Source organism: Lissotriton vulgaris, chromosome 5 (assembly GCF_964263255.1).
Source record: "Lissotriton vulgaris chromosome 5, aLisVul1.2, whole genome shotgun sequence".
NCBI lineage: Eukaryota > Metazoa > Chordata > Amphibia > Caudata > Salamandridae > Lissotriton > Lissotriton vulgaris.
The window spans coordinates 1,240,355,015-1,240,379,255 of NC_141693.1; the positions used below are offsets into that span (position 1 = coordinate 1,240,355,015).

General features: G+C 44.1%; 1 protein-coding gene across 1 annotated transcript in view; it reads left to right on the forward strand.

The window, feature by feature from the left end:
* The window catches only part of PPFIA4 (PPFI scaffold protein A4), a 2,319,747-nt gene that overhangs the window by 763,641 nt on the left and 1,531,865 nt on the right, over positions 1 to 24,241 (forward strand). Inside the window, exon 6 of the mRNA XM_086923084.1 lies at positions 3,298 to 3,444. Within this exon, the coding sequence (XP_086779210.1) occupies positions 3,298 to 3,444 (147 nt within the window). The remainder of the gene's footprint in view (positions 1 to 3,297; positions 3,445 to 24,241) is intronic.

Sequence of the window (24,241 nt, forward strand, 5' to 3'; positions counted from 1 at the left end):
CACAGCGTCCAGTTTATTTAAATTATTTAGCATTTCAATTGGTGAATCTGTGGCCAATCAGAGGGCAGCAGTCACTTCCGACATGGTGATGACATGCCGGCATCCTCAATGTTATAAATCAAATTAAAGAACCTCAGTGTTCAATTACAATTTCTCCCAATGTTACTTTGGATGCTGTCTCCTCTCACTCCTACCCATCCTGCCGCACCTCATTGATCCCTTCCATGGGCTGCCACTTGTTGATGTTAAGTTCATGTATTCAACTGCCATGCATATCACACCCCTCGCCTGCCGCTGGATGGAATACAATCTCTCCGAGGGCATCCGTATAATGGCTGGCATCCCTGGATTTGAATATATATACACCATGAGTAGATATAGGTAGGTCGATGTTTTCATAGGAAGAACCTTTTTTTGGTTTGCTAACAACTTTGGTTTCGTTTGACGAATCCACTTCAGCTCTTTCCTGGAAAACATTCCCTTGTGATTTGGTGTAAATCTGTGTAGTAATTTAGTAGAAATTAAGCTAAAAAATATTTTTATATGGGATGGTTGGGATTGAGGAACTCTCACAAGAGTTAAAAAAGCATGGTTCTCCTTACACTGCTGTACAAATGTATATAAAAATATAAAGGTTTTTCTCTACTTTTTACCTCTTTAAGAAACTGGTAATACGAGGGAACAAAAATACAACCTAATACTTACCCATATCTAAGGCTCTAGCCCAGAACGCAGCAAAAGTGTGGTAAGAATTACATGGTGCCTTTTACTTTTAGTAAAGACACCCATTAGCCAATAACATATTGCCTTTTCATTAGCATGTACCGCTGTACACCGTGGCACAATATTGTATTCAGCATTGTAACACTTATAACTTTATTAACACTGACACACCATACTGATACTACCAACATTTTCCATTCACACTTCATAATCCATATTCCTACCAGATTACGTTTACATATGTTCATCCACGTTCTTGCTACGTCTAGTTTGTGCCGGGTGTAGCCTCAAGGCACAGGAGCCAATAGGGGAGGAAAGGCAGAGACAACGAGGGCTACATCTGGGATACCAACAATAATTACCTTGAGGGGAGAGAGAGAAAGGAGAAGGAGGTCCAGCTCCTGAAAAGGTCAAACCGTTCTCAGGCTGGGTGAATGAAGGCTGCCAGGCACAACCATCCCTTGCATTAGGAACCTTCTCTTTTCAGGCGGGAGACTACCAACCTCACCAGGAGAAGGAAAGTCAACAGAAATAATACTCTCCCATAAGAGACTGCTTGCTTAAGAGCAGAGACTGAAATGGAAAGTATATGCAACCCTTAGACTCTGATGTTGGAACTTCTGGATAATTGTATAGTATATTGAATCCCGAACTATACAAAAGCCACAGGAGGCTGTGATTTTACATTTCCCGAGGAATAAGATTCAAGGGATATTATAGGTGTATGAACACTTAGCCAACAATATTTTTAAAAACTTGCATCACACTGATAGCCAAAATTTGCCATGGAAGAAGTTTCACACTTTGTCATCGAATTCAGTTGTAGTTGGCCTCCTGCACCCAATCTTACTTGCAAAAGAGGATTTAGGTATACAAAAAATACAATATTTTTTTTAGAGATACTGTTAGCAAAACTTTGGGACTATTTTGTGATGAAGTCAAAATAAAGAACTTCTCCGTGTAACTGGTCTACATTCTTTCACAATTTGGCCAACCCTCAGTTGATGGGAGAAGTGCTTAAATTATTGCCAGGCACTGGCTATAACTCGAGATGCATTCCATTCCTTTGTTTTTCACCAACTATGCTACTCTAAACAAAGCCCACTTATATGCAAATTTGTCTTGTTCCTGCTCGAATGGGAACAGTCCAGCTCGAACTGCCAAGCCAGGTATCCTCTAGACAGGAACCACAAACAACCCAAGGCAAGTTTCCATCTACATAGGACTCCTCAGTACAGTATAGTTTGAGTTCTTTTTCAGTGTAACCACTGGAACCACATCTGGGCCCATCCTACTTGGGGCACTCCCTGTAAAAGATACAAGAAGTTCATGAGAAGAATGTTTGAATTAATCTCAGTCACTGGTGATCGCTCAGGCTATATCCCAGCACATTATTTTTCACCCACTTTGCCACTGTAGACAGAGTACCTTGGTATCAGAACTGGTGGATTACAAGGCTTTTAAAGTTTTGGGAGTTACATTAGCTGTCAAATACTCGCTTTTTTCGCACAAAAGGTAAAGTGAATGCACCACTCCAAACATACTTTACTTTTGACTGTTTTTTGTCTATGAATTCCAGAGATTTTTCCCAATGGTACATTTTCATTAATTAACTTATTGTTATCTTTTTGCAGGTCTGATGGTGGGAGGGTTGTACTATGATGGTGGGGGATGGGTAGATATATGAAGGTGTATATTTGTGATGGTGATTGCGTGTTGATTTATGGTGCTGTGTTCACATAGGATTGTTGGTGTGTCTATATCAAGGCAGGTGTGTGTGTGGTTGTATATGATGGAGGCTGCGAGCATTACCTTGATCTAGATGAACTTGATTTCAATTTTAAGTTGCCCGCTGCATGACAAATGTCAAGCAAATTCATCAGTGTCAAAATTATTTGCAAAGTATGGATTTTGTCCCCCTTACACAGATTAGCAAAAATGTGTGACAATTTATCAAATGGCGCCAAAACGATCAGGAAATGAACACCCCTTTGACCCACCTTTTAACTGTGTCTTCCTTGAGGGGGTTAGATGATTACCCAAATACCAAGAACTAGCCAAAAAAGAACTGGCTGCCAAATTTCGTGCTGATACCGCAAACGCCACAGATATTACTAAAGAAATAAATCAGACTGTTTGAAGCCTCCGTATTAACTTTGTTCGATACCACATATAGAAATATATAAACAAATAAATTACTATAACTTGCACCCTCTCCAGGCACGGCTAAATCTAGACAACACTGTGAATGTTAGGGACGGGAGTTATAGTTACTCGAGATAACTACAACTGGTGAATTCTAGTGCTTTTTGTTTTAGCCAATATCTTCACCTAAATATAAAATACCTTTAACCATGTTTTTTTTCAGTGAATTGTTAACTTGTTTTTTACATGTAAAGTAAGATATTATTACGATCACTAACTAAAACATCACTTCAACCTTTGTTTTTTTCAGTGAAAATATTTGTGTGTGGGCACGTATCTATATATTTTGTAAAATAAATGCGTGATTTGGGGATAGTAGATATTAATATTATGGTTTAGGCGATTCATGTAGCGCTTGTGTCCCTCCAGGCCATGGCTCAGAAAGGTGACATGGAGAGGCGGATCGCCACCCTAGAAAAGCGCTACCTGGCAGCTCAGAGAGAGGCCACATCCATCCACGACCTCAATGACAAACTTGAAAACGAGCTGGTGAACAAAGACTCTCTGCACCGCCAGGTAAGAGATATGTGGTAGTGGAGTGCTTTTGTTAGGATGATTCGAAGGCATATTAGCTGTCTAGTGCTGCCATCTACTGGCGTTTTGCTTGAACTGCAATCATTTTTAAATTTCGGAAAATCCAACGCACGGATTCGATGTAGGGTTCTGTGGAATTCTAGAGTACAATGGACTAATAAAACGACAGGTACTTAGAAAAAAAAGACTGTTTTGAAGGGATACCTTTGTCACAAGTCTTTACCAGAGTATTTGCGTTACATTTTTAAGCACAGGGAGTTCAAAGCTTTCCCTTTACTTTTTAGCGTCATTCTGGAAATTCTATTATTCTTTGTTTTCCCAATACGGTCTGTTTTCAGATTTTAAAATCAGGCAATAGGAAGTGAGACCCCTACAAAACGGTTTAGGAAAACAATGAATATTTTCGAAACTATTGCGGAAAGAAGGCACACATTCGTGGAGAATGTTCGCTGAATTATTTTTAGAAAAATAATGCGATTAGACGTAAAACTTCACTTCCATTTTCAAAAATGTTTCAAATCATATTAACAAGGGCACTATCACATCCTGTCGCATAATGTGACAGAGTTTTACACAATGTTACCACACAGTGCCACGCTATTGTGCCACACCGCATCTGAGTAAAAGACAAAGAGGCCAAGTAAACCACAACGTTGCTCAGTATTACACACTGCGGCTCTTTATGTCAGCGGGATATTGACTATGATACACTTCTACTCAATATTCCACAAGGCAACCCAGTGTCATACAGTGTGCCCAATATGAAATGGGCTAATGAATTGTGCTCGCGGTTATGTTTTTGGCACTTTCTATCATGTTTATTATGATGTCTGGAAAGTGGCGGCTGGTGACATTTGAAAGTGGTGCGCTGGAAACTGATAATCATACTGCACCGTAGCGAGCGAGCCCGAACCCCCTAAGGAGGGTTCGGGCAGATTTTCCCCCGAGAAAAATTTGAAAAAATAGTGGAAAAATGGTGCATTTTCAAGCAAATTTGAGAAAGCAGGAAGGTTAATAAAGCAATTGTGAAAGTGCAGGTATTACATTATTAAAGAGCTTTCATATAACATAGGTAGCTGCTTATTCAGAATAACCACAGAGCTTCATAACTGCACAACTCTATTTACAAGCCACAGAGGCCGTGAGGAGCAACTCTGCTCTGCACGCGCTGTTTAAGGTTTCCGCACCAGCGCACAGTGGCGGCTTGCCTTTCTTCCTTACAGTAAGGAGGGGTGTGCCCGTTCTACCACAGGAAACGGGATTCCCTCTTTCGTTTTCTGCCCAAGTGCTGGCGGTGTGCCAGTGGAAGCAGAAATAGACACAGTGTCTATTTCTGCTTCCACTGGCACACCACCAGCACACACATGACGTGTTTGCTATCCAAAATTAGAAAGTGATCTCTGTGGTAACGCTTTCTTCGGGCAAGATGGTGCCAGGCTAAGCGAGAAAAGGCCGCTTTAATGATACAGGTCTGTGCTGCTAATGTGACAACATACAAAACAAAAAGCGCCGCCACCAGCGTAATGTTGCCCTAGATCACACTGTGCGACCTAGATAAGCCTCACATCACATGTGCCATAAATAAAACGTGAGCACAAAAACACTAATTTTCTTGCAGTATCGATTTCTTCGGGATAGGCAAAAGTGACAAAACAGTTCCTATGGACTAAACTTATGGAGCAATGCAATGGTCACACAATATTTTCCAGGTGTAAGTCTGAATTGCATCTGTAAAAAGTGGTAAGTTATGCCTGTATATTTCACACCTGATCAAAAATCTTTACTAAATTCAAACCTATGAATGATATGCACACCTTAGTAACGTACACAGTCATGAGTTGGTTAAGCAGTTTTAGTTTTGAATTTGCTTCAAAGTTACAATGGTGAATGCTAGCAAGAGCTCATTAAAAACTTGACCAGGAAAATCCCATGCAAACGTAGTGAACACATTTTCCTTGTGAATTAACTTTTCAAGCTAATCAGCATATTTAAATTACTCTGAAAAAAACCTGGCGAACCGCTGCAAAAAAAGTGGGAAAGCACAAAAATTACCCCAGATTTCACAGTTGATGTGAGGTAAGGGGAGAATGTTAAGTGAAATATTCAATGAATAAATGTAAAACTTGGACTAAAAAAATTCTATAAATTCCCTAATCAAATATGGGATCAGAAAAACAGGATTATGTGAATCTCCAGAATAGGAGTCACCATATAAGGCTTCTAAAAGTTGACTCCAGACTGCAAATGAGGTATTCCGACCTGAACATTACGATGACATGGCCACCAAAAGTGTGCACAGGGGTACAGAGGACACAGCACTTTAGAGGTATTTTCCAGAGATGGACGCAGACTGCATCTGCAGTCAAAAAACACTGACGGGTTTCCGACACCCGACATGAGATGGTAACTCAGATGCACTGTGGGACTCATGGGGACAGCTTCCACGTTGTTAATAGTGGCAGGTGTCCCATCTGGAGCAGTGGAAGCTGCAGGGCACACTGCATGCCCTCCTATTTCATTCCTTGCATGCTAACTGTATTTTTCTTAAAGCATCTCAAGCATTATTAAATCACTCAGGGGCAGATTTACTAAGATTTGATGCTGTGTGTGTGTCACAGAAGTTACGCAAATCAGCTCAAAATCTTTGAGTCCGATTTTCTTTTCAGCGCTAAACTTGTTTAGTGCAGGAAATAATGTGAAACCAGCATTGCATTACTTTGCGCCAAGGGGGCGTACCATGGGTGGTACATGGGCACACCCATGACCCCCCCCCCCAAGGTTTTTGACACTAAACCCAAATTACTACAGAAAGTGACAGCGTTAGAAAATAGTGCACCCTTCTACCAGGCGCTATAAAGGAGAAATGCTTTTTTTCTCCTTTATTTTGCATGTCGGAAAATGCTTAAAATATGTCTAAGCATAGTATTTAGTACTGGCAGAGAATCCTTCCAGTACAAAACCTATGCTTGACTAACGGAGGCACCCTTGAACTGTGGTGCAAAGGTGTCTCCATGGGCACAGCAGCGAATTTCAGCACATGCCCTAGGAAGAGGGGAGGCCGAGGGGAGTGCCATATTTCAGTAAATTTGGTGCTCTCATGGTCTCTCATCATGCAGCACAGCACAACATTTGCGGCTGCTGCACTGTGATATGTGAGAAATCGGTAAATCTGCCTCTCAGTCCCTTTAAAGGTACAGATAATACATTTTTTAAAAAAAATTCTAGTGGGGATTACAAATGCAGGGAATGAAGTCTGCTGTCCCTCTCAGACCTAGAGTTACAGGCATTCCGAGGAGGTCGCAAACTGCTTCCTGCCTCATATATATGAACGAGGCAGTAGGTTTTACCACCTCCGGCTAATTTAGATGTTGTGATGTAACTAATCAGGACCTATGTTCCATCAAATAATGTGACTCAGGAAGCAAACCAGACAGTTTGCAAAAATCCCAGCTGGTTTGCTAACTACAATTTATACATTGCACCCAAAATGGCAGCCAAGACCTAAGTAAAAAAAAAATACTAAATCCAAATATATCCAGCAAAATACATCAAAACAAATTAACCATGCAGATTTAAAAGAAAAATACCAACAATAAAAAAAACTAAATAAAAGCAAAGCGGGTGATTCCAGAAATCGTTGCATATTTGTACACTTACAGCGAACAGCTCGCAAGAGATTCTTTTGGGTTTTGCCACAATTATTTGTCATCTAATGAGCTGATTAATGAGCATAGACATGGATATACCATGGAGAAATGTAGAAAGCCTTTGAAATTACATAATATTATTATGGAGCTAAAATGTAACATTTTCAAACTATTGGTTAATAACTTGGGATGAAGAGAAATTCAGTTCAGACATGAGATAGGAGAAGGGAGATAAGAAATTTGCAACTCTAATCATATATAAATTCCCTGAGGAAAAGGAAGCATTATTTACAGACACAAGGCTGCCAAATAAAAAGCGTAAGCATTCTGTCCCGTTGGGTGAAATGTTGATTTCTTACAGTGAAAGTCCTAAAGTATAATCTATCATCTTGTATTAGGATTACAAGCACAAAACCACGTTTGTGTTTTACGAGGTGGGATTACTCAAAAAACATTAGAAAAAACTTCAACAAACTTAATTGAAGCGTCAAAGAGAGGATTATTTTCATGAAATCCAGGAATTTTGAACACTACCTCCCCCACCACAGTGAGCTCTTCAACACTCCTGACTACCAGGTGCATCCACCTCAGCAAGAGCCCTTTAATGCAGCCTACAACTATACTCACAAACATGGACGTACATTATGATGAAGTGGCTGTGTCACCCTGCTCATAGAGGAGAGGTCGAGGAATTGTGATCAGCATCACAAGTGTCAAAATGAAGGAGGAGCCCCTGGTAGCAGGGCCAACAATGTCACCCTCCCACCCCAAATATGCCTGCAATCTGGATTCCTACTATCTACCGGCTCAACATGACCCCATATATCACTCCTTCCTGCCACTGTGGATGGAACAGAGATTAACAGTGGTATACAGGCAGCCAATACACCCCCTCGGAAACATTTCTGGCTTGCATTTCTTTTCTTGCGGTGATAACTAGACCCAGGTGTCTAAATCGCCCTTGTGGCACTGACGTCTCATTCTAGAGGCACTGAGTTCGCCGTGACCAGGCAATAAGATTCATCATGTCACTCTGCACCGAGAGGTGCTTCTTGGCACAGGCGATCGAATTACAATGAACCACGTTCTAGAAAGAATAGCACAATCGTGACATATTGCAATAGTAAATAAAAGGCACCTCTAATGTGGAGGAGTTGCATTTACAATGGTTGTGCCCTGCCATGTCGCCTTAAGGGGTAGCATGAAACCTAGCCAATAAGAGCATCTCCCTAAAACACCACTGTCCCACCAAAACCCTGCCTGCATGGGTATACGATTTACAAAAGGGGGTGGTGATGAACAGAGTGTCTGAATTGAGCAGACCACTCTTACCCAGTCCAAAGATCAGGGCTTGATCCATCACCGTTATTTATCTCACTGCCCCATCCCAGCTCAGAACCTGGCTATATGCAAATCAGTCTGTCCCTGGCCCAGTGCATCATGGGAACAGGGCAGACTAAACTACCAAGCCAATTCTTTACCAGAAAGGAGACAAGCTACCGGGGACCGGTTTCTGGCATTTCAGCCGTCTTCGGCCCGGCTTGCTTGAATCCTGATGGAGCAGTGAGAAAGGGACTCATGTCTGAGTATACCCTGCCACACCTATAGTGGCCAAAATGGGTATACGGACACCCACCCCACCCCACCCCACACCCAGAGAACGAGAGGCACGAGTGCAGTCACGACACACAGAAAAGGAGGGAATTGGCATTATTTTCCCACTAATGAAAATCCAAAGAAGACTAAGAAGAGTAAGAGAAGCATAAAATTATTACCCAGGCCTGAGTGCAATATAATTGCGCCGTCCGGGTCCGCCGTAGGCTAAGCTGCAGGCGTACAACAACAAGTCACGATGATGACGACGAGTCAGGACTTGAGTCACGTGCTCTCACACTGACTGGATGGTCGGATAGTACTTTCACTATCACTTTTCGTGTTGTTGTTGTGCCACACGTGGTGACGTCACTGCAGCTTACAGAATGGCCAATCACCTCGACATGGCTCATGTGTGATTGGCCATACTGAGCTGAGCAGCCAACACCCACGCGCGGCACCATCCCTGCTGCAGTGTGTCAATTCATCCAATCCTGGCGCAGCCTTAGTAGCGCCACTGCGCCAGGATTGGCCCTCGAGCGGGATAAAATCTGCCCGTAATGAGACCGGGGCCCCGGGTCCCTGCCTGTTTCTCAGGGCTATAGGGGGCGGGGGGGAGGTCTAATAGGTACTACGCATGCGCAGGCCAGTCTACATTCGGAGTACTCCTGGCTGTCACATGCGCAGTCACCCCGCTCTCATCTAGAGCTCTGGCTGCCTGCCTGACTGTGCGCTCTGTCACTCACTCTGCCGCAGCCCCTCCCCCCACGGCCCTCTTCAGAAGCAATGCCCGATTCTGTCGGGCTTTTCCCGGGCCAGCGCCGAGTCAGTGCACTTAGATTTATTTAAAACAATCTGTTTTAAAACTTTTCTTATTTATACATGTTTTGGCAGTGACGGGGTCGTCCATGGCTAGTGGAGCAACTCCCCAACGCCCCCCATGGACGCACCGCCACTGAGTCTGGACGAATGGGAAAACAACAATGAACGGACATAATATGTTAAAAATTATTTGGCATATATTTTTATTTGAATATTTCTAAATCACGATTTCACAGATATTGATGAATTGAGCGTGTGGCCAGATTAGGTCATGTTTAGGTTCATATGTGCGATATTGAGTGGAGAAGTGTGGCTCAATGGTTAGAGCGGCAGACCTTGATGCAGAACGCTGGCCAGGGACCAGGGTTCGATTCCCGCATCGGCGGGATCGGGCTTAAATTCCTCTGACCGGATATTCTCGCCTCAGTGCCGAATCTAAGCATGGGCCCCACGCTGCAACTCTGGGCAATAGCTTGCTTAGTCTCCACAACGGCCCCCGATGCACAAGGGATGCCTGGTTTCACCATGGGATGCCCAGGAGTGGACACCCCACAAGGAAAAGCCAGGAGGGGTTCCCTTGTGGTAGGAGTACAAGCGCCGGGATACTTACGGGTGACTGTTCGCGCTATACAAATACAACACATTTACATTATTGTTCATACTGCTTGTGTGCACGATAACTTTCACTCTACAAGTCCTTGCCGGCATTGTGTCCACCCTCCCTGTGTGTGTGTGACAACATTCCATATGCCTGTGGAGTTTTTCTCTGTCCTGTGATAGCGCTCACCTTACCTCTGGGAGTTTCTGGACTAATCTTCACTGTCCTTGGCAGTTTGTTTGACAGTTTATTTTGTCTGGAATGAGGAGAACCAACACTACAGGGTCGCCATTATTCTATTCTTTACTGTATAAGTACTCTGTGATATATTCATTTCTTTACTTCTGGGGGTCTAATTTCCACTTTACTGACACTTCTTTTCCGTAGAGTGGTGTTCAGTACACCCGCTGTGGATCTGGGAGGATTTCATCCTGCAGTGATCTTTTGTGTTCAAGAACAATAATACATCTCCCCAATTCTTGAAGCCGAATGGCATGATATCCCCCCACCTGAGGGGAAAAGCCCTGTGTCTTCCCTAACGTCTGGTTGGTGAACTCCGGGTTCTTGAGTCGGTCACTGTCCTCCTGTTGCTGGAGATGTCATGTTAGTTATGGTTGTTTAGGGTTCCCGCTCACTTGGTGATTGTGTTGAGTCTGTGAGGTATGTTTCAGGGCTCTCGGAATGGCAAAGGTTCTCTGAGTTCAGTGGGGTCTCGGGTGGGTGGGTGACTGATCGGGCATTTTTTGACCTCGGCAAGACAATGATTCCGTTGATTCAAGAGTTTGTGGTAGGTTTCCCTCTGAGTCCGACATGCTTTCGGGTGGTTTCCAGTGCTGGAGTTTTCTTCACTGTTGTTTGATCAGAGATTCTGTGGATTCAACGGACTTTGAAGAAGTGCTCCTCGAGTCATAGCTGATATTCCCGTTTCTTATGATCTTTCATCAGGGGTCAGTGTCACAGCCAGTGCGCTGTGGGCTCTAGTGCAGGGAAGCAAATGGGCTGCTGATTGAACTGTGAATTCATGCAAAAATATGGGTTCAGTGTTGGCCACAGGCTCATTCCCACTGCACCTGCTGAACCATTGGAAGCTTCTCCGCTGTCAGGGGGGCTCCTTAGATCTGGATCTTGAGATAATACTTGGACCACCAGCCACCTGCCCTGCTCTCCTCATACAGTGTGTGCTTTGTTAGATGACGTCATTAGGCGCCACATCTGCTTTGTTCTATCATTGTTGGCTGATTTCTTCTCTAGTGCATAAGATGTTCTTTCTTTATTTAGGGAAAAGAGTGATTGACTGGTTTAGATTACAAGTCGAATAAAGCTTGTTTGGAGTTTACCCCATCAGTTCCTGAGCTTCCCCATTTCTGGTTTAAGTTGTCAACCAAGTAATCTAAGGAGTGCACTTGTGTGCTTGCGCTCCCAAGAACCAAGATCATGAAATAACATAGGAAAACAACATAACGTTCACTCAATCTTGGCGCTGAATAACATGTTTATTGTTACCCAACTTAATGGTACTCCTTTTATCGACTTCAGAAGGATAAATGGTTTACAGCACTATAATTTTTCTAATAGGCATTATCATGTTTGCTTACTATGGCCTAGATGTAGGTAATTTAATTTTACCACTTCTTAAATACCGAATTTTACTGATTCGGTATTTAAGAAGTGGTAAAATAGAGGGGGGGATGTAGGTATTACAGAATCAGTAAATACCGAATCGTTAAGATTCGGTATTTACCGATTCTGTAAATACCGATTTGGTAATGCCCATTGATTCCTATGGGCATTGAAACCCATAGGAATCAATGGGCATTACCGAATCGGTATTTACCGATTCGGTAAATACCGATTCCAGCAAGGGTGCAGGGGGTGTCACTTTGACACCCTCTAGCACCCCAAATACAGGCATGTGTGCCATGTGGCACACAGACATGCCCTACGGGCATGTCTGTCTGTCACATGGCATAGGTGTGCATGCACACATGTGCATGCACACCTGGATTCGGTATTTTACCACCCAATTGGATTGGGTGGTAAAATACCGACTCTTAAGGGCCCGTGGCACTGTAAACTGTGCCACCTACATTTGTAATTACAGAATCGGTATATTTACCGATTCGGTAATTTACTGAATCGGTAATTTTACCGAATCGGTAAATATACCGATTCTGTATTTTTCAGCCCCCTACATCTGAAAACCCTAATACCGGTCGGAAACGGCCGAAATCGGCCGTTTCCGACTGGTATTAGGGCTCCTACATCTGGCCCCTAGTCCCTTGCAGCTCCACCGTCAGTCCCGATTAGTTTCCTCCACGCCTTAAAAAGGTAGGATTGTCAATTCCATTCTCCAAACTCGATAAACATTATTGAGGTCTTTCTTGGAGCCTGCAATGTACAGAATGGCATATTTTATGGTGTCATCCTCAAAATGTCGAGCTCTATAACCATATAGGTTCTGGACAGTTCCCATGAGGCACAGGTTAAAGACTGATTTGCATATGGCTGAGTCCAAACTGGGGTGGCATGGTGAGTAAAAGAACAATGGATTTGTCCCAGATCCCTTGACTTGGGGTGAATGTTTAATTTGCTCTACTTTCCGCCCATCATCTGTGTGTCTTTTTCTATATGTAGGGTGACACTAGTGCAGTCTCCATGTGACAACCTGCTGATCTTTTTAATGTTCTGGAAGATCAGGTGTGTCTTCATGTGCAAGAGACCCATGTCATGAGTCTCATGGCAGGCAAATGTACATTTATTGTATGTTGATTGACAGTAGAGTGCTATGTCTTTTTTGGGTATTAGGGGTCCTCCTGAAGTTGTACTTCCTTTAAAGTGGGTGATTACTGCCTCCATGACAATTACAGCGTCAGTAAACGCTGATAGCATCTGATTATAATATGAGTACAGGTTCTTTTCTCTGCATCCTTGCTGGAGCCTGTCTCCTGCCTCTTCCTGCTAAATCCATTTAGCAGGCCAGAATTGGACTTTATCATTCCCTCTGACTGCATGTGTAGTTGTATAAGAGTGCTTGGGGACATGTGAGCTAGTGCGCCCTTACCATATCTGACACTTTTAAGGTGCAGCTCCTGTCAGTCCCTATTCCCCTTTAGAAGGTTGTGTAACTTCAAGTACATCTATGCTGCTCTCCTACCCCATGCTGGAGGAAGCTCAAGTAGAGATAGTTTGTTGTTCACTGAACCTAACTAAGACAGTCCCAGCAGACCCACCTGAGTCTTGCCTTGTGCAGCCTCTACACAAAGAAATAAATAGATGGGAAGGACTGCTTGCACAATTCTGGCAGTGTAGAGGCACTCCATGCCCCACTTCTGTGTCCTGTGCTTTGATGCTTCCAGCAAGGATTGCCTGAGTTTAAAAACACGAAACCAGGGAAGAGGATGTAGTCTTAAGGCCAGAGCTGCCGACATTAGAGCTGGGGAACCAGGTTCGAGAGTCGGCATCAGTTTAGCATCCTGTAATTCTGGGCAAAGCACTTATCTCCCCGTGCCTACAAAAAATGAATATGTCTTTGTGTAATGTAACGGGTGCTCATGTAAAGTGCTCCAATACCTTTGGGTCGAGTTTGTGCTATAAAAAAATTCAAAAAACAGATGGAGTTCGGGCACACTGCATAGCAAATGGAGCTTAAATTAGCTGATACCCCAAGGGTTTTGGGCTAACATAATATTTTTCTGGATTTGACAACTTTTCCCAGAATTGAATATAGGGCAACCCCTGCAGCATACCCAGGATTTGCCTCCCCGTTCTTGAAGCTTTGGACACACCTGCAGAGGAAGACGAGGACCAAGGACCGGACTTGACTCCGGTTTACCTTCTTTTCAAGGGACATTCATGACTGAAGAATAATCTTTCGCCGGACATAGGACACTTGGCATGGGCAGCCCGATGAGGAGAGGACCCACCCTCTTAAGGGAATCCCACGTTTGGTGTTCATCAACTCTCTGTGAGGTGCTTGGAAGCACCTAGTAAGACCGGGGCCCACTAATGCCTCCCTCTAACGTGTTGTTTGCGAAGCTAGTGAGCTTACCTCTGCTGCCATTATGAGAGACTAGGTCTATGTGGCACTGATGACTTTGTGAGGCCCATGTTTCTGTCTGTACCCTATATTTGTTGTAGACCTGCTTCTTCATTAGATGCTGATGACTTTGTGAAGCTCGTGTACGTTCACCTTTCATTGGCCAGACAGCAGCTCCTCAAGTGTTGTGATGACCCTGCATGGCCTGTCAGCCTGTACCATTCATTGCCGCGCACAATGATATCTTCAAGTGGTGCACGGGCACTGAGGTCTGTGTGCCTGTCATCTGTATCTTCACTGTAAACCTTCTCCTTTGTGATTGGCTTTCTGGTCTCTCTGGTCTGCGCACAGCCCCCTTCTGCAGCCACCGCTCACTACTTCTGCTGCACCCTGAGACTGTCACCACGTCACAGACCGTGTGACTCACCACGTCACAGACCGTGTGACTCACCACGTCACAGACCGTGTGACTGCTTTTAGCCAAGCCAATTCAAGAAGCATGTTCAGAGATGATCAACAGAGACTGAAACTAGCTATATGGCCTGTGTCATAAGAACTCACAGAGCAGGCACTTATGCTTGGCTATTAGGTGAGAGTAGCACCCCTTAAAATAAACCCTAATAGTTGCATGCATAGCATAGACACAGAAAAGTTAAAGGTAGTTTCAGCAGATTAGTTAATTTCCTATGATCTTTATAAAGTTACTGAGCAGAGTTATTTAATGAATATATAAGTATTACATCTGCGCTTAATGAGTAATTTGTTTAATGGCGCCGGAGAAGTGGAGACAGTGACCGTTTTACATGATTGCTGTGCTCTTATACTTTGGACCACACAGGAAGCAATCTCAGCTCCCATCTCCACCTCGATGCTGCTTCAACAGTCACTTCTTAGAGTTTTCATAGCTTCTTGTGCTGCAGAGAAAACTAGATTGCAGTAGTTTAGTCTCAATAGCACCAAACCACAGCTCTGTCAGGTCACTGTAACAACGGGAGTTATCTCCTCAGCAGCATGCAATGCAAATTAATGTGTATGATCACCACAGAAATGTGCTGATCAAAAAACTATTCAAAGTCAAATCCTGTCAAAATGCACTCCAAGGTTTTTAACCTCTTTAGTAGGGATCCCTAAGCAGAACGCCCAATGCCGCAAGACAGCAACAAAGAAGGATGTTGCGATGACTATCTCCAGCTCTGTGGATTTCAGTTGTGATGCATTCAAGCTGGGGTACCTCTTTCATCTACTGGGGAAAGCACGTGAGACAGGTGGTGTTGTTTATGTGAATCTTGATACTGCCCACTGTGATATATATTTGTATGTTGTTAAAGTTCATATGAAATCCTAATTTGCTTTGTGAGATCAGCTGCGCCAAACTCTCATGAATATGTTGAGAAGAAGGGGTGACAGAAGAGATCCCCAAAGGACTCCCCCCCCCCGAAGGTTTTCGTTAAAGATGATAGGAAACAAACTTTAATTATCTGACATTTGCAATGCAATAGGTCTCGCATTTGCGAGAGTTTGAGCTATTGGCACTGTAAATTACAATGCCTTTTATTTATGTGTTTTGAAAACCTTAAAGCGGTGTGTAAAGACGCACTTTGTACTTATTGTCCTTGCATACGAGAAGCAAGGCTGGCAGTAAAAGAGGCGCCGTTACTGCCAGCCTTGCTTCTTGTAGGCAACCATTATAAGTACAAAGTCCATGTTTACGCACCACTTGCAGGTTTCCAAAACACATAAAACAAGTGATACATGTGAAGCGTCTGCTGGAGGATTTTCACATTCACAAATCTGACTTAATTAGGATCGTTTTCGCTAATTCCTTTAATGCTTCAGGGTGACTGCCCAATGACGTCAGCGTCAGTCATGCATGTGACAATAGGGTGATGTAAAATAAGCGTTCCACATGGGACACAGTCCCAGAAATATGTGAAATACGATGACATGGGGGTTCCCCGTACTGGAGCACCAGAGCTCTTTTCATTCATTCATGCATCTTCTCGCCCGCCCTGCATAACGATAAAAAAATTCCAAGAATACAAACCTGTCACGTCCACTAACGAATGACAATCAGGCTCCAAGCAAGTAATCTGCATAAACCTCTATTAAAATGAATTGCAATCAATGCGAGTTTGGGTGTGTAATACCTCTCAAAGCTCTTGAACAATGGCATTTAGATGCCAGATTTACGTTGCTGGCGACCTCGACTGCAGAAGCTGTACGTTCGAGAAGTGTGAAGATGGCAGCGAGCAATGGCGCTATCTTTATTATCGTCGGTTTGGGGGTCTCACCGTAGCGTGCTAGTAACCAGGGTTGTGTGAGTTGTTACGCCACGCTACTACCCCTAGAGGGAGGCCAGTGGTGGTGGTGGGGGTGGGTGGGGGAGTTTTATCGGCTTCAAAACCCGCAATGTGACCACTGGCCCTTGGATAACTGAAAGAGACATCAGACCCCGCTCATACCAAATGCAGTCTGCAGATAATGATACAGCTGATGAAAGGTGGCAGCAGGGGCCACGGGCAGTCTAGGACACGAGATGGAACAATGAAGAGGCAGAATTTTAGGGGTAGAAAGACACTAAACCACTGGATAAGAAGAATGCGAGCGATTTGAGAACACGAAAGACAATTAGAGACAGAGAGAGGAAGGACAGTGGTGGGAAAATAGAGAGAGAGAGAAGGAGAGAGAAAGACACATTGCGACAAGGGAAGATTAAGATCGAGAAACAGATCGAGCTAGACAGTCGCGCTGAGAGTAGAGAGAGAAAGAAAGAGTGAAAAAAAGCGGGAGAGCAAATGGAAGAGACACAGGACAGAAAAGCGAGGCATAGAGAGAAAGAGACGACGAGGGAGGGAGAAGCGGAGTGCGAGCGAGGGGAGGAGAAATGTGGCAGGCAGATGCGCGGAGGGAAGCCGGATGGGGGCGGGAGAGCCTGGTGGGGGGGCGGGAATGCGAGCAAGGGAAGGAGAAGTGTGGGGAGATGCGCGTGCTTGTGTGGTCACGTGACCCGCTTTTGTGGTCACGTGACTCACATGCACTGTGGAAAAACCGCAGTGGTTTGACCAGTCGAATCGAGCACTTGAATTTTCGCCTATTACATTCGCAAGCGAATGATAATAGGCGAAACCTAAAAAGGCTTTGTCATTTACAATACCAGTAGCTCAAACTCTCGCAAATGCAAGACCTATTGCATTGCAAATGCTGGTTGAGCTCTGAGACTGATGCGGCAGAGCCATGGGAAGGCAGAGACTGTGACGCCAGGCCGTGCGTTTCAAAAGCATGAGGGAGAATGAGGCAGGTGCAGCCAAAATAGACCTCGGTCTTTAAATGCACAGCAAATGTGGCACGATAAGAGGAAGAATTGCAGCCCTGTTTACAACAGAGCTCTGTAAACCAAGAGCACTGGTCTCGAGTACTCCAGTTTAAAGAAATAAATATTGTTCCCAAGCTCTCTATAGCAACACCTGAAATAGGGGTAGTTCTTGAAAATTGGTGGAGCTTTTAAAGCCCATACCCTGAATACAGTATGTCTCTCAGAGACAACACGCTGCCTAGGCAAGACCTAAAAACTGGCCTCACTGGTGAGCCATTGAAGATATCTCATGGCCATTTCCCTAACAGTTTTAAAAGTATTTTTTGATCTCCAGAGTTGGTTGCTGAGGTTCGGTCTAGGAGAATTACAATTTCAGAACAACAGCCCAGTTCAGAGTGTTTTCAAAATCCAGGGTGAATTAATTACACAACAGACTTAAGACAAGCTAATATCTACAAACATGTTAATCAATCTCATGTATTCAGTCCCTCAACTATTGCTTCATCTGTTATTATCAGGAGCAACAATAGGTCAGTCATTAGTGACAAATGGAAATACAAGAGTCGCAGGAGCACAGAATAATCAAGATATTGGTAGAAAAAACTTCTCCTACGGGCATTTTCAAGTAAACAATCTGCTGAAGTCTGAAAAATGATAAATTCAGCACCTATAAGTCTCATAAGAGTAAACTATAAATTGCTATGAATAAACAGAGGAGCACAATCTTACCTCTACAGTTAAGGTGTTGCAATAACTAGCAACATAGATAACTTCAGGAAAGTGTGATCGCTAAACTTGTAGCTGTCACTGGTAAATACCATCAATACCCTGCTAGCGCAGCTGTTAAAAACCCTGGGGCATATTATCAAGCCTGTGCGCTAAAATTATCGCCGCTTTATCGGCGAAAAACGGCCGATAAAGCGGCGATAATGGGCTTGATAATATGCTCTGTGGAATTCCAATCGAAGCCCATGTTAGATGTCTTCACATCTAACATGGGCTTCGATTGGAATTCCACCGAGCATATTATCAAGCCCATTATCGCCGCTTTATCGGCCGTTTTCGGCCGATAAAGCGGCGATAATTTTAGCGCACAGGCTTGATAATATGCCCCCCTGTCTCTTCACTTGGCCCACTGACTTTAAGAGACAGTTCGGAACCACACAAAAATAAAGATTGTCTGCTTCAAGGAAACATTCTTTTGACTGTCAGTGGAACATGGCAAGAGTTTTTTTCTCACCACAGATTGACTCTCAGGGCCCATGACTTGTTTCAAACCTGGGAGTGTTGGCTTCCGTGCCTGAACCATAAGGATACTTGGGCCTATATTTTTTGGGGAGAATGAAAGAAGGAAGACAAGTTGCTGTCTGTTGAGAAATTGAAAATGTCTAAGACCCAAAAAGATGCTAACATCAGATGCCATAGACCAAAGGATTCAATACAGGTACCAGTCCGAAAAGTCATCAAACTGGATTTAGTTACAGTTGATTTTACTTTCTTTCCATCTTAAACAACAACTCTCCATGTTTGAGGCAGAAGTGGCTTGACGCTTGTGCCATCAAATGTGCTCAGACATACAGCCAGTGGAAGTGACATAGCACACTCAGTGGCCTTGCAAACACATCTGGAAGGTTCGATTCGGGTCTGAAAAATCTTCCAACTCTCAATGTGGAACTTATAACCTGTGTAAAATTCGATTTTTCCAGCACACCATTTGTACTCATGGGCAGAACTTGCTTGAATATTGCACCACTTGGCACCTTTTAGATCAGTCGTTTGCATTTTACAAAGCACCCCTTCACAATGTGGTAGCCCCCCAAGCCCCACTCCCATAGCTATGTTTAGAAAGATCCTTCAGGTTGGTCCCCTTGGCCACAATCCTAATCCATTGTTTGTCTTAAATATATAGTCAATCTTTCAAGAGACATACCCGTACCTCAAATGAAAATGTATGCACTACAAGTCTAGATCCCCATGAAGTCCTGCACAACACTATGAAGGGTTTTAAATATTTTACATTTCCTTGACTTTCTTGTAATTCTTTTGGAGTAGGTTGTCAGTGCATCGATGTAGGAAGCTTGCCCTTTGTATGGTATTCCAGAATGAGGTCCAGGTATTCACTCACTAGTTGACAGGGTCTTGCTCTAGCACTCCCAAGGTGCTCTTTTAGGGGGTAGTGTGTACAGCAGCCTTTGGTTATCAGAGAGGTGTGTTAGACATCTGAAAAATACACACACGACAAATAAATGAGGCACATGACTCAATAAGGAGATCTACTCCAATTTATAAAAATAACACGTATCTTTATACATATTTAGGCACCAGAATCAATCAAATCGGTTGTGTGCTTTGCAAGGGAAATACTTTTAGGTTTATAAAGTTGACATGGTGCAATTTTCAGTAGCTGCAATGTTATCCTATAGGAGGAAACACAAGTGTGGCATACAGGTAGAGTACATCAACTTACAAAACCAATTTCCTGGACTTAAGGTGAGTATAAGGCAAGGTCCAAGGCTGCATCAGCAGGTCGCCTCCCTCGGTATTCGTGAAAAGAGGCTGCAGGTTTGGACTGGGAGGCAGTCGGGCTGAACCAAAACAGGGATGCAGGCCTCAAGGTACTCCGGGTTGTGGGGACACCTTTGATCCTCTTCTCCACAGGCTGGGGGCGATGAGTGCAGATGTCTAGGCGTCAGGTTTTTTACACTGGGAGCAGTACAGGGGGGCCTGCAACAGAAGCTGCAGGAGGCATCGAGAAGTCCACAGCTGGGAAACCCAAGGTGGGATTTTAGTCTGGAGGTTCTGGGGACCACATTGGCACCATTGGGCAACTTCAGCTCGGGCTAGGTGGCTTGGGTGCAGTGATGTTTTCTGGTGTTGGGTTTTTGTGGACTTGGAGCCTCACAGTTCTTTTCTTGGCACCTGCGGGTGCAGGGGAGCAGCTCAGCTGCTCCACTGGAGTTCCTGAGTTCCTGAGTCTCTGTGGAGAAGTGCTCGCAGTTCTCGCAGACTTTTGAGAATCAGCAGATTTCAGGATAAGATGACTTTGGCTCAATCGTCGAGACGAGCCAAACAGGCCGATAGGGTTTGCACCAGTTCAGTTGCTTCTTCTTCCGTTCTTGCTTTTTGTGGCTTTTTGATAATTCTTCTTCTTTTGGTCAGCAGGAAGTGCTAGATTTAGGGGTGTTAGGGTAGTGTAGGGTAGTAACCAATGGGCTACTTACCCCTGGGATCACTACGGCCCCTATGTGGCATAAGCCTGTCCCAGAGTTCCTAAGTTTGCCATTACCAAGATGGTGGACTTACATTTCGTCTTCACTTCAGGCAGCTAGCCTTAGGGGTGGAACTAGCCTGAAGGTGAACATACCCATCTGATTACTAATTTACCCACCTTGTCCAGGTGCCAAATGGGCCCTGGTCAAGAAGGGTCGGCATCCTCTCCAGTGAGGAAAGCCAGATATGCATACCGAAACTGGTGGGCTCTTTGAAGTTCCCTGCTTGGAAAGCAAATTCGCAGATCATCCTATGGGAGGGGAGGCTTTGTTTAAACCTTCTGAGAGCAGAGTACCTCACCCTTTGGGGTCAGAAACCTGGCTATGGTGGCATGCTGGCTAAGACCATTAGTAGTTGGTAGGTTTTCAGAGGCACTTCTAAGTGTAAGCATTAATAAATCCATCAATTGAATCAGTGAGGGCTTAATTATACAAAATGTTTGATACCAAACATCCCTGTCTTCGGCATGGAGCTGGGGAACTTGTTTTACCAATATCCATCACATGTACTTAAAATGGCTTCCCTGATCACTTGTACTGGCAGCAATTGAATTAACCAGCACAGGGACATATCTGTTCATGCAGATATGTCCATGCATGCGGTATAGTCCCCCCTTCCTTAGGGCTCAAAGCCCGTTGTAGGAGTGACATACCTATACTACATGCAGTGTCTGTGGGCATGGCACACAGGGATTTGTGCCATGTCATTATTCACTTTTGTCTGCACCAAGACATGCAGCCTGCAGTGGCAGTCTGTATGTCTTTGCCATTGAGTCCTTTATGGTGGCACAACTCATGGTGCAGCCCTCAATGGACCCTCTTTAGCCTTCCTGCCCTAGGTACCAGGGGTTCCATTTAATAGGGATTTACAGGGAATGGTAAAGGTATTGCCAATTGGTGAAACAATTGAACAGTTATGGAAAAGAGATAGGTGAGGTACTGGGTTTTCTCGGAACCAATACTAATACAAAAACCCAGCAGTGTCAGGGCAACACCCAAAGACCCCGGATTCCCCTGTCTTGGCAAACAGAGATACGGGATACTTCTCGATGACGTCAAAGACCAAAGTTTAATGGTTGCAACCAGGGACAGAGGTCTACGAAGTACACACGGGTAGTTCGAAAGAGGCTGCACCACCTCCATGAGCGAAACTCGGTCTTTTATGCCGAAAATTACGCTTCTGGCAACATCACAATTTACATTCGGTGCATACAAAATGATCCAATGAACAAGTGGCATTTCAAAAAGTAACGAATCACAACAGTCGAAGCTAATCCCACTTTCCATTGTCCAGCCCACCAAAACGATCGCACATATGTTAGTTTCCTGTTCGATCAGGCCGAACAAACCCATCATAAAGCCTTCAACTCAGATCGATGAACATGTTGTAAAGGAAAGGCAGAAACAGATGGAAGGGAGATAGAGAAGTGGGAATGGTGGGCCATAAAGTCGGACCACGTCCTGCTCTTTGATCTTTATCAGTGCAGCTGCTAACCAAGGAACTGGCTCAGCAGGATTCGCCCCAAGCGAAGAGTCAGTTCGGCCAGGTCAACCAGAAGTCAGCTAAAGCGTACGTGTCAAGGACTCGTTTGGCCACAATCATGGGGCCTATGTTAGGGCAACCATACAAGATGGCTGCCACATTACAAAATGGAACCCGAGGGTTCAAACTAAATCCTCAAATACAGAGTGTTCTCCTATATTGATTCATTCGAAAACACTCAGACACGCTACACTCGTCATTTGCGGTCTGTAGAGACCAAAATCGTCCATTTCCGACAATCTTTATAAATCGTGTTTCAGCACTATCAAACCCATTTCGGAATCACGGAACCACAGACCCTCCTCTTGCCCTATCATAGGCAATAAACCCAGACTCAATTTAATCTGAATCCGGATCTATATTCATCAGGTCATCGATATGCTGCTGTAGCATCATCTTATTACTATGAATCTCCCTCCGGACAGGTTTCCGTATGCACAAAGTAGCACAAAGGCCACAAATAGCCGGAGCACACTGTACACAGAGACAGAACATGAACAGAATCGCTAAGACCATACCAATGACCATCAAAATCTTCCAACCCCAAGTGGATATCAATCCCCATAACCATCCCATCAAAGACCAATCCCCTTTGTCCAAATGGACAGAATCGGAGATCTTATGCAATTTGGAAATGGCTTGGAAGACTGATGGAGCATTATCCGGAATAAAAACGCAGCAGCTCGATTGAATCAATCTACAAATTCCCCCTCGATCTGCTAGAATAACGTCTAGGGCAACTCTATTCTGAAGTGTCATAAGTCTATCCGACTGGAGCTCAGCAGTCAAGTTACCAAGGGCACCGGCAGTCTCAACTATGGTGGACTCAACCACTCTCGTAAGCTGACGAATATTCCTACTGTTAGCCATAGGTCCCCAAAACGGCAGAAAACCCTTGAAGAAATCACCCAATTCTTGTCCTGCAGTGTCTTCTTGGCTAAAGACACCTCTAGCAATTCTCATCTTGTGATAATCTGCCGCGGCTGTAAAAGTGGGGGGTAACAGAAAGGAAACAAAACATGTGCCCGCAAAATCATGGGGCAACCATGTATATGCCTTGTCATAGCAAACAAAGTAAGTACCCTTGGCTGCTAAAAACGCTGGGGAAGACTGAGACGGAAACACATAAGTCTGAGCGCAAACACTCTTCCCTAACTGAGCTCTCGGATTCTTACCGTTGCCCTGTAGACAATAGTAACCCTTATGGGGCACTATCCAGATCGGTAGAGGACTTTTCGCACGCTGGTTAATACTCAGAATTACTCCATATCCATTTACGCTCCAACCACTATACGGTTGCCTCTCGTCTTTAGGAATAGTCTCTACTGCATTAGTCCCTTGGATCATATCGACTATGCCTCTAGCTATAGGACTATTCTTCGGGTTGTCTCTCGGTGAACGTAAAGGATCAACACTATGGGCATATATGAACATAGTTCTGTAAGCTCGAATCGAACCTTTTAAACTGAAAGGCAGAACTAAATATGGAATTCCCTTATCGGCTGTATGAGGCATTAAACCACAGATCCAGCAGTTTGTTGTATTAATCACTAACTGATGCTGGTGCAAAAGCTGTATGAAGGAATTGTTAACGAATTCTTTACGTCGGACTACCTCATGTTCAGGCAAAGGGTGGAAAAAATGTGAGGAAATAGTAGGTGAAAGTGTAGATTGCACAGTGGAATTAGACGTCACTTTAAAAACAAATGCTACATAACCAATTATAAAGATTGCAAAACTCAGTAGTAAAAGTATGCACGGAATCAAAAAACATTTCTTCAACATTATTTCGCAAATGCGTTCTCTAAAAGTCAGTGTCTGCACAGGTCTCTCCAACTCAAAGAAATCCATCCTAAACTAAAGTTGCTGCCCGTGGTGGTTGGTTGATTCTGCTTGAGAGGGCCTCTGCTGAACCCAGGAAGACGGCCTCGGACCAACAGAACCCAAGACCTAGTGTC